Source organism: Octopus sinensis, linkage group LG16, assembly GCF_006345805.1.
Source record: "Octopus sinensis linkage group LG16, ASM634580v1, whole genome shotgun sequence".
Classification (NCBI taxonomy): Eukaryota; Metazoa; Mollusca; class Cephalopoda; order Octopoda; family Octopodidae; genus Octopus; species Octopus sinensis.
Window position 1 is genome coordinate 32,875,615 of NC_043012.1, and position 12,037 is coordinate 32,887,651.

A 12,037-nucleotide genomic window follows, 5' to 3' on the forward strand; every position below is an offset into this window, starting at 1 on the left:
GTATCAATCCAACTAAACAAGCGCTTGTTTGACTTGTCAGTTAAACAGTTAGTTGTTTGCTTTGATTTTTATTCATCAAAATTCTTTCATTTCCACTTTTCTCTATTTGTTTTCATTCTCTGAAATTCTAAGCTAAAATGTTACAAAATCAAAATATGGCTTCTTAAATTATTGGTATATGAAGCCTCAGTGAGGGGATTTTACAGTAAGGAGGGCCTGTCGTAGATGAGGTCGTAAAGATTTTTGCAAACATAACTGATTGATTGATTAACTGAATGATTAATCAAACCATTGATTAGTTTCTTAGTTAAATAGTTATCCAAATAACAAATAATAAAGAAGTGAAATTGAACCAGTGTGTGTATTTATTATTGATGTAATGACCCTCCCAAGATGCACAAGTTGACATTAGGGACCTTGCAAACCAAATACAAAAACAAAATATATATCTGTTCCCTTAAATGGTATACTTGTATTCAGCAGATACATATTCGTTTGTCATGCTGTCTCCTCATCTTAGTTACATAATAAATGTTTTTTCATACACAAATAGCTGTTAGGCTTATTCAGTTTTAGTTCTTATAGATTTTTTCATTAACTTTTACCCTTTGAAAAGATTTTTCAGTAAGTTTTTAAAATTCCCATTTTCTAAATCTTTTCTGCCGTATGTTGATTTGGAAAATACTGTGAATATAGTTGGATTGATGTAATCAAGATTAGGCTAAGAAAGTTTATGATTCATAAAAGACAAGAGAATTTCGTAGAACTTTGTCAGTATGAAATAGTTGAGGATTATCTTGTCCACCTTTGCCTTAAACTTGTTTGTATTTTATTTATATTGACAGTATATGGATCTGATGATGAAGAAGATGATTCTAGTTCTCCAAGTCGACAACAACAGCAACAGAGGACTGTCCCTTACAGCCAGTCAAGTTCTACAAATGCTGCCTATGTTCACCAAGGGCAGCCCAGTCCCCCACCTCCATCTTTGCCTGCCAACCATTATGATCAATACTTGCCAGGGCAAGTATCAACATCATCCCAACAGCAACAGCCATTGCAGCATGGACAGTATTCTCCTCCGGACCCTAACAATGGAACACCTTATCAACCATGCTCTAGTCCAACAAACTTTGCTAGTAAACAGTCCACAACACAACCACAACAGAACAACCATAGGAACTCATATGAACAAATTTTGTCTACACAAGCTTCTCAGTTTGGTGTACCGCGACCACTCAGCCAGTCAACTTTTGCTACATCTACAACTGGGTTGCAAACATCTCCAGCCTATATCCCTCAGCAACAACCACAGCAACAACAACAGCAGCAGCAACAGCAACCCCAACCCCCTCAATTTAATGGACACACTTCAGCTGTCGCTGCTAATCAAGGCTACCTTCAACAGTTTGCTAACCAACCACCCCCTTCACAGCAGTTTTCAGGACAACCAAGCAACCAAGCTCCTCCATTCCAACCACCTCCACCACCTGGCATGTCTTATTGGATGTCTCCTGCCTGAACAGTGGTTTTTTTGTTGGGTTTTTTTTTTCCAAATTTATTATTTTTTTTTTATTGTATCAATTTGCTGTCTGTGACTGTTTTCACTTTGTTGTTGATGAACAAAATATATCGTTGTTCCTTTCTCTCCCGCTTTATTCTTCTCGTGACTGTAAGAAAACAATTCAGATAGGGGAGAAACTGTCCAGAAAAGGGACAAAAACTTTATTTTGTCAATCATCAAAATAGCATTACCTTTGTCATCACTGGTCTCAATGTTTTCTCCTCCATTTCACTTCATCCTATATATATATAGCAGTGTATGTCGAGTACATTTTGTGAATCAAGCATTGCAGGGCTAGCAACTTTCAATAATCTTACTGGGTTATTTTTGTCCCTCTTCCTCTCACATATATGTGCACACTTAACATATATGCACATACTTATTACACTCAAAACATTGTCATAGACATTATACATATAATGACAGATAATTCGTGATTTTTTTTTTCTTTTTCTCCCCTCCCCCCCTTCCCGTGTTAAGACAGGTATTTTTATTTTCATTTTTACCTTTAACTCTCCAAAAGCTTCTAAAATTTGAAGATTTATTTATACAGCTATTATTAAATCATTAGCAAATACAGAGTAACATGATTTATCTATTGTTGATTTGAATTGCATTATTTGTCCTCTTTCAATATGTTATGACAAGCCAAGATTCAGTGATACATTTATTGTTTTCATTTACTTTTAATCAATTATTTTGTTTTCTTACTATTTTATTCATAGTAAGTTGGGCTGTGTTTTACAAGTCTTCAACAATTTATGGCACCAATTGTATTTTAGTTACCTTAAAACAGTGTTTACAGTCATTAACTTTAATTGCATATTTAATTAAGGAGACAAAGGTTGCTTTCGGGATTCAATCTTAGAACTGGAAACATTGATTTGGGGCTGTCATAATAAAATCCTTTTCTTCCCCATTATTACTTTTTGGGGGAACTCCATAGAGTTGCAATTCAAACCTTAAAGTTTGCCTTAGTTCTGGCGAAATAAATCACTTTTTCACTCTCTGCTAATATGGACTTTTCCTGGTTTTAAAATGATAGAATTATATTGAGTGTTTGTGAATAATTTTCTTGTGTACCTATAAGAGTGATTTTTTAAAAAATAACAACTTAGATTCTTCCTGTGATAAATGCAAGCCAGTTGAATTACATTAATTTCAAAAGGTTCACATTCTTTATATACTTGATATTTCATCCATTCAGGGGGTGGGATTTTGGATTTGTGATTCTAATTGAAAATTCAGAATATTTTGATTAAATTGATTCAATTTATTTCTTCTTCTCATGTACGAGTTCCTCTGTTAAATGTAATGAAAATGTTGCTTAATCATTTTAGCCTTAGTATTTTAAACTTTTCAAGACCACAGTTGCTTGGAGACCCCTGCAATGAAAGCACATACAAAAATAGATATTGTTGTGGCTATTTTCAAATTACTTTTATTCTAAATGAACATTTTAGTGGCACCAGCCATTCTGGTCTTGAAATAGTTTAACAATGGCAAAAATTATTAGATGAGAGGGGGAAAGTCTTCCATATAACTCTATATTTGTTTTGTTTTGTTTTTTCTTTACAGTTATTTTTAGCCAATGCATAGTTAGAAATTCTTGTCTTATTAATATTATATCAGATCCCTCTCTACAAAATGTGAAGGATTGTGAGACAAAGAAAGGGTCATATTTAATACTTTTGCATTTGCAACAGAAGAAAAATGTATGCATTGCTTTTTAATTAAATTATTTTCAAATTTATTTGTGCCTTCAACTTGCTGCTTAGATTTAAATCATTCATGTTTTAAACTGAGAATGATTAAATTTTTCGTTATTAAGGTTTTTTTTTTTTTCATCAATGTAGACTTAATTCTTCTGCAAACTGAATTTATAATTGTTTCCTAGAAATATTATTACTTTATGTAATGACTAGATTCATGATCTTACATATAATAAGAATTCTTTATTGTAGATTGATTTCACTCTATAATCAGTTTGTTTCATCTTACATTCTTGAAAGTCTCCCTTTTATTGTAGAAACATAGAACCATTTTTTTTATATATAACTGATCTATTTTATCTGTAATGATTGATTACATTCACTTGGCACATACAAATATTTATTTATTTAAATTCCTGCACATTTTCTTTTTCCAATATTATTCAAAATATTTTTCTTAGAAAAAAATAAAACATGAAAAAAACTTTATATATATATATATGTACGTATGTATATATATATATATTAACCTTATTAATATGTGGTGTTCTGTGTCTGGGAATGGGGAATTGTAACGAAATATATATTTTTAAATGCTGTCTACCAGCAGTGATTAATTTTAGAACTTGGACTTGAGAAACCAACATTTTCTTAACTAATTTCACTGGTTCAACTACATCTCCCTATCTCTTCATTTCCAATTGCACATGCTTCTGTAATTCCTGTTTTGTGTTTTCCTGTGTTGGATAATGTCAGATTGTCATTATTGGAGATAACACCTTACAACTAGCTTGTTGCCAGAACAATCTCTCAGAACACACAAACTTTCCTATAATTTAGTGTTTTGTGGGGTGTGCAGCAGAGGAGTACAGTTTTTGTGATTCTTTTTAAAAACCTCTCTCTCTAATTATTTTGATGAATAGTTTGAACAAGCTCTTTTTCAAATTGTCCCTCCACCTGCTTGGTTTTTTTTTTCTCATTTCCATCCTTTGAAAGCAAAAGCTGTACAATCAGTAACTTTGCTGTTTGAAATGATGCCTTAAACTAGGATGTCTCTATAAGAAGTATTTATCCGCTGATCTTCCTCCCTAACCTGCTACACTCCCTATTTCTTAAAATGTATGCATTGTCTGCACTACATATCATGGTGCTCATTATTTACTGAGAATTCCTGTAAATATATTATAAATACAAATTATTTTTCTCCATTTCAGAGGATTGATGATTCATAGAGCTGTTTATAATAATAATAATAATAATAATAATAATTCATGTGTGTGCCTGTTTGTTAGTTGATATTTGCTAACTAAATAAAAGTGATTTGGTCTCTTTGAAGAGGACTGAATTGAGACTTTGTCAGTGATAGCTTTCAAGATTCTCTCTCTTTCTCTCTCTCTTTTCCCCATCCTCAACAGATAATGGGGGATAAAAAAAAGCCTTTTCTATTAATGTATTTCTTGTAATTTTACCCCCCTATATAGTATTTTAATGATTAGAAGGGAGTTGAATTTTCTGAATGCAGAAAGATTGAAAAGAGAAAGAGAGAATAAACTGAATGAAGGCACAAAAGAGAAGTGATGAGGTTCATTACTTTCCCTTACAATGTGCAGCAATATAATAACGATGATAATAATAATTAATAATAATAGCTCTGATACTTGACAAAGTCTCAATGGTACTACAAGTACCAAGACAAATGGTTCCAGTCCTGCAGAGAACAAAACTTGGGACACAGTTTGTGATCTCTCTCCTGCCCTTTTCTTGGTTATATTGAAGTGGGCTATATTGTGAAAATTGTAAAACATTCTCTTTCATATTTGTATATATTTGCTGGTGTTTAGAATTTGTCATATTTGTGTCCTTCACATCCTTAAATAAATTGTTATATTGCTACTATATTGTCTTCATTTAATTATTGTTGTTTATTTCACATACGTCTGTACACTTTATCGCCTTTTTTTTCTAGAAGGATAATAATTGAATCAGCTGAGGAGTGTTAAAGGTAAAAATTTTATTGGAATCCTGAAAAGGGTTTTGTCTCCAGCAGAACGTATGTTCAGAAGAAAATGAGGCAAAACGAAATTCTTTAAGATGGTCTACAATTACTAACCATTAGGTTATCATATTTGGTCAGTCCAAATAATTTAGTTTACCAAACAAACTCATTATATTTAAAAACAAAGGTGGGAGCATGAGAAGACACTAATTAAGAAAATATTTTATTAATATACAAATAGGCATAGACATGGCTGTGTGGTAAGAAGCTTGCTTCTCAACCACATGGTTCTGGGATCAGTCTTATTGCATGGCACCTGGGTCAAGTGTCTTCCGGTATAGTCTTGGGCCAACCAAAGCCTTGTGAGTGAGTTTGGTGGACAGAAGCTGAAAGAAGCCAATCATATATATGTACATATGTACATATATATATATATACATATATATATGTGCCTGTGTCTTTCCCCCACCACCACTTGACAACCAGTGTTGGTGTGTTTACGTCCCTGTAACTTAGCGGTTCAGCAAAAGACACTGATAGAATAAGTACCAGGCTTAGAAAATACAAAAAAAATCAAGTACTTGGATTCTTCAAGGCATGGCTGTAGTCTAACGACTGAAACAAGTAAATGATTAAAGATATTCAAATGTGCACGTTATCATTTGTGTATCTCATCATTCCGGCAGGATTCTCTTCTTCTCTCCTCCCCCCCCCGCCACTCCTTACTCTACAAATTATATTCCCTAGGAGAGTATTGAACTTCAGTGCTACAAGCAAACAAAAGCACAGTTTAGTTGCTTACAGCAATGAGTTGTTGCTATGTTGTCATATCCGTTTGTAGTTTGATAGACTAGGCTATGAAGTTCACTGATCTTAGCCGCTAATACTAACACACAGTAACAGAATAGGAACTGGTAACCTTTTCGTTAGTAATGTTCCAACTTAAACATCTATAAAGAATAATGAACTTGTTGTATACAGTGCTGAGATGCACTGCAACTCATCAAAAAAAAGTAATCAAAACTGCATGAAGAGTACGTAGTGAATGGTGAATAAGTCTTTAAAAAAAGAAGTGGAGGTGAGCGGTGTTGGGAAATATCAAGAAGCATGGAAGTTTTGAAAGTTGTCTTTCTATCTCTGTCCTTCACCACCACCCCATATGCATTTTACGCTAGCCCCGGAAATAACGGTCTCACTTCTCGATTCAAATTCTGGCTGTCAACTTTGTTCGGAAAATGAATTCCAGCTAAGCAATCTTTTTAACTTAATTCAGCCCATATTTACCAGAAATATTTCTATGCAATTGATTGATCTTTAGTTTCCCCTGTTTTATCTCTATTTATGTTATGACTTTTCGACTATTACTCTGTTTATTTCAGCCTCGCCTCGTGTTATATATTATGTATAATTCATTAGTTCTTCTCAAATATATTGTTGTCTCTCTCATGTCCTGTGTTAAATATATATATAATCCTATACATCGGCCCCCTAATTTTATCGATTAGCCCCACTGGCGCTCACACATGGCTGCTAGTTTTCGCAGGGGCACCCGCCCTCCCACCCCCTCCACCGTTACAGGAAGTCCTAAATTTTCTCATGTACACTTCAAAGTCTTACGCCGCCCCCACCGCTACAGGAAGTCCTAAATTTTCTCATCCTTGTTGTCTCCCATGTACACTTCAAAGTCTTACGCCACCCCCACCTCCTTCCATAAAAGGTAGTGGTCATTCATTGCAAGATATGTTTAGTGTAGCGTACGCGGTTTGAACTTGAGTTTTATTGTTTGTCTATGAATCCTGTCAAACACGAGTTTTCTTTTCAGGTTCATGATGCTACTAGGGCCAATACCTCCCACTCCCTCAGGGTTGGCACCCTCAACGTTGGCACACTGAAAGGCAGATCTGGAGAGATCGTTGAATTGCTTGAACGGAGGTGTGTTGATATATGCTGTATTCAAGAAGTGAGGTGGAGAGGAGGTTCTGCTAGGTTCCTCACAGGTAAAGGACAGAGGTACAAGATTTTCTGGGCTGGGAATACTGACGGGGTCGGGGGTGTGGGTATACTTATGGCCGAAAAATGGGTAGATAAGGTAATCGAGGTAGTCAGAGTATGTGACAGAATACTGAAGATTAGATTAGTGCTCCATCATAGTTTAGCAACTATTATATCGGTCTATGCCCCTCAGCCAGGGCTACCCGATGGACAGAAAGACCGTTTCTATGACACCCTACTGCAGACCACCTCATTGATGAATGACAGGGACCTTCTCTTTGTGGTTGGTGACTTCAATGGGCATGTTGGACGATATGCTGGGGGCTTCCATGGAGGCTATGGTTATGGTTCCCGCAACGAGGAGGGAACCAGGCTGCTGGAGTTCTGTGATGCGAATAGTCTTATGGTTTGCAACACTAACTTCAGGAAACCGACAAGCCACTTGGTCACCTACCGATCGGGCCGGCATACTGGCCAAATCGACTACATCCTTGCCAGAAAAAGGGAAAGATGGCTGCTTATAAATGCCAAAACCTTCCCAGGCGAAGAATGTACCCCACAACATAGACTGGTAGTTAGTGACTTTAGGATCAGGACTAAGAGGACGACTAGAAGTCGACCAACATGGAGAAGAAGGGTCTGGAAGCTTAAAGACCCTGCAAATGGACAGATTCAGAGACATGTTACTTGAAGCCTTTGATGAAATAGAAGGGGGTATAGCTACACATGGGGTAGAAGATAACTGGACGCTTCTAAGGGACAACCTGCTGAAAGCCGCTGACCAGATCTGTGGCTAGTGCAAAGTCCCCTCAAGACCCAAAATAACGTGGTGGTGGAACAATATTGTTGACAGGGCTATTAGACAAAAGAAACAGGCTTGGAAGCAGGGAAGTGTATCAGACTGCCAGAAGGGAAGCTAGGAGGCAGGTGTATTTAGCCAGAGGGGAAGCAGATAAGAAAAAATTTGCCAATGTTCTGCGCCGTGAGGATGAAAGACTTGAGGTATTTCGTGTTACAAGACAGTGTGTGAGAGAGAATCGTGATGTGGTAGGAGAGAAATGTGTTCGCAAGGATGACGGTTCACTTGCGCTAAATGAGGATGCAAAGAGAGAGGTTTGGAGACGCCACTATGAAAGGTTGCTGAATGAGGAAAATGAATGGGATAAAGAGAGTCTGCCGAATGTCGACCCAACAGAGGGACCAGCAATCCGAGTTGACAGTTCCTTAGTAGTTAAGGCAATTACAAGCATGAAAACAAGGAAAGCCCCTGGCCCATCAGGAATTACTGCAGAGATGCTCAAAATATCTGGTAGTGCTGGCTATAGCCTAGTCACCCATATAGTTAACCAGGTGATACACGAAGGAGTCATACCCAATTACTGGTGTAGCAGCATAATAGTCAACTGCTACAAAGGTAAAGGTGACGCTCTAGATACAAATTACTGGGGTATCAAACTGCTGGATCAGGTAATGAAGGTCACGGAGAGGGTTATAGCCCAACTAATTAGAGAGAGAGTTAGCTTAGATGAGATGCAGTTTGGGTTCATGCCAGGGAAAAGTACAACTGATGCTATATTCCTGGTAAGGCAGCTGCAGGAGAAATATCTAGCCAAAGATAAGCCCCTGTACCTGGCTTTTGTTGATATGGAGAAAGCCTTCGACAGGGTCCCCCGATCCCTTATCTGGTGGTCAATGAGGAAACTAGGGATAGATGAATGGTTAGTGAGAGCTGTGCGAGCCATGTACAGAGACGCTGCTAGTAAGGTGAGGGTTGGCAACGAGTACAGTGAAGAATTCCGGGTAGAGGTTGGGGTCCACCAAGGTTCAGTCCTCAGTCTCCTCCTATTTATCATAGTCCTCCAGGCAATAACGGAGGAATTCAAGACAGGATGCCCCTGGGAGCTCCTCTATGTTGATGACCTTGCTCTAATTGCTGAGTCACTATCAGAACTGGAGGAGAAGTTTCAGGTGTGGAAACAAGGATTAGAATCGAAGGGCCTTAGAATCAACCTAGCCAAAACCAAAGTCCTAATAAGTAGGAAGGTAGACCAATCACAAACGACTTCAGGTAGATGGCCCTGCTCGATTTGCAAAAAAGGCGTAGGTAGAAACTCTATAAGGTGCACCAAGTGTAAGCTATGGACACATAAGAGGTGTAGCAATGTCAAAGGAAGGCTAACTAGGAAAATAGTTTTTATCTGTGGCAGATGCTCAGGAGTAATAAACACTGAAAATGTGAAGAGACCAACTTCTACCACGTTCCAGGGAGAAAAACTAGAAGTAGTTGATAGCTTCCGCTACCTAGGTGACCAAGTCAGTAGCGAGGGTGGGTGTGCTGAAAGTGTAACTGCTAGAGTAAGAATAGCCTGGGCAAAGTTTAGAGAGCTCTTACCCCTGCTGGTGACAAAAGGCCTCTCGCTCAGAGTAAAAGGCAGACTGTATGATGCATGTGTACGTACAGCCATGTTACATGGCAGTGAAACATGGACTGTGACTGCTGAGGATATGCATAAGCTCGCAAGAAATGAAGCCAGTATGCTCCGATGGATGTGTAATGTCAGTGTTCATACTCGACAGAGTGTAAGTACCTTGAGAGAAAAGTTGGACCTAAGAAGCATCAGTTGTGGTGTGCAAGAGAGACGTTTGCGCTGGGATGGTCATGTGGCGAGAATGGATGAAGATAGTTGTATGAAAAAGTGCCACACCCTAGCAGTTGAGGGAACCTGTGGAAGAGGTAGACCCAGGAAAACCTGGGACGAGGTGGTGAAGCACGACCTTCGAACTTTAGGTCTCACCAAGGAAATGACTAGAGACCGAGACCTATGAAAGTATGCTGTGCGTGAGAAGACCCGGCAAGACTAGTGAGAACATAACCTGTGGCCTACATACCTTTCCTTCTTGGGACACAAAACTCCACTTGTGAAGACCCGTTGAGGCAAGTGAAAATCAAAATCAAACCAAATCAAATCCAATATAAGAAAGCAGAACCAAAATCAAAGTCGATCAACATCAATGGAAATTGCAGCTGTGGTACCAGTGCCGTGACAAGTAAGCGAACCATCCGATCGTGGCCATTGCCAGCGCCGCCCTGACTGGCCTCCGTGCCGGTGGCACATAAAAGCACCATCCGTTCGTGTCCGTTGCCAACCTCGCCTGGCCCCTGTGCCGGTGGCACATAGCACCATCCATTTGTGGCCGTTGCCAGCCTCGCCTGGCCCCCGTGCCGGTGACACGTAAAAAGCACCCACTACACTCACGGAGTGGTTGGCATTAGGAAGGGCATCCAACTGTAGAAACACTGCCAGATCAGACTGGGCCTGATGCAGCCTTCTGGCTTCACAGACCAACCCATGCTAGCATGGAAAGCGGACGCTAAATGATGATGATGATGATGATGATGATGATGATAGTGTCCTGACAGCTAACAACTGATGCTGGTAGTTTATTCCATACTACAGCGATTCGGAGCATGAAAAAGTGTTTCCAAAGGTCATGAATACTCTGTTGTTTTTCGATTTTGTAAGCATGTCCACAAGTGTTAGACATATGGAATTCAAAATGGTGCACAAGGTTGTTAGAAAGATGATAAGAGTCTTGTGGGTGTCTACTTAGTTGCCAGATGTTGGAGCTTTGATGTGTCCATGCCCAGAGAAGCAAGATGTTCAGAGTTCAGTAGATGCCTGACAGCAGATATTCTGAGCTGGTTCTGAAAAGTTTCCAGGAAACTGACATGCCAGACAAGACAGGGGTCTCCAGTGCAACCATCATTGTGATTTCCTCTCTGTATACTTACATAACAGTTCCAGTTTAGCTCCTACTTGAAGTTTGAAACCTTTCCGAAAGCATAAATCTGTTAAAATCTTGAAGTAGCTTTAGTAAAACTTAGCTGCTACTGTCTACATCAAATTTTTAGCTGAATATCCATCTGCATACTAAAATTCAAACTGCTTCTTTGTGTGCTCTTTGTTTTCAGACCTAAACTACACATTGTCAGGGTAAAATATTTGACTTGTAGACATTAGTCTTTGAGCAAGAAATAAATTTCAAGGGAATCTGATCCTAACAAACTTCAAAATATAAGAATTTTGTTCGTTATTCTAACATGTCTCTTTTTCTGAATGACAAAATGAAAAGAACATGCTGCCATTGTGTATACATACATGCATACATTTGTGTGTGTGTGTGTATATATATATATCATCATCATCGTTTAACGTCTGTTTTCCATGTTAGCATGGGTTGGACGGTTCAACCGGGGTCTGGGAAGCCAGGAGGTTGCACCAGGCCCAGTCTGATCTGGCAGTGTTTCTGGATGCCCTTCCTAACGCCAACTACTCCATGAGTGTAGTGGGTGTTTTTTACATGCCACCGGCACAGGTATCACAACTACAATTTCCATTTGATATTTATTTTGATGTTGATGTACTTGACTCAATAAGTCTCCTCAAGCACAGCAGGTCACCCTACGATCCAAGGTTAGCACAGCAGGTCGTTCTGCAATCCAAGGTACTTTGGATGGGCTGGGGCTATGCGAAACTGGTGCAGGAAGCAGCCATGAACTCACATTATTTGTCGGGAAAAGTACTAAATTGCTTAAAAGTTTTTGTCATCATTGGTATTCAGTGGAATACCAATGATTCCATTGAATACCTATAACAGAACTCTTAAATCCTACTGACTTCACAGGCAGTGCCAGAAATGGGGACTAGCAACATTTATACATTCCTGTATGACATTAGTAACATTAGAAATGAGAAATAGCTGTAATTATTT

At 38.5% G+C, this 12,037-nt stretch overlaps 1 protein-coding gene across 8 annotated transcripts in view; it reads left to right on the forward strand.

The window, feature by feature from the left end:
* The window catches only part of LOC115220420 (KH homology domain-containing protein 4), a 113,831-nt gene extending 108,659 nt beyond the window's left edge, over nucleotides 1–5,172 (forward strand). For 7 of the 8 annotated variants that reach the window (XM_036509973.1, XM_036509971.1, XM_029790542.2 and 4 more), the window contains one exon: nucleotides 846–5,172. In XM_036509973.1, the coding sequence (XP_036365866.1) occupies nucleotides 846–1,522 (677 nt within the window). In that variant the 3' untranslated portion in view covers nucleotides 1,523–5,172. The remainder of the gene's footprint in view (nucleotides 1–845) is intronic. The other variant, XR_003882527.2, reaches the window with a different exon arrangement.
* Nucleotides 5,173–12,037: the final 6,865 nt, after the last annotated feature.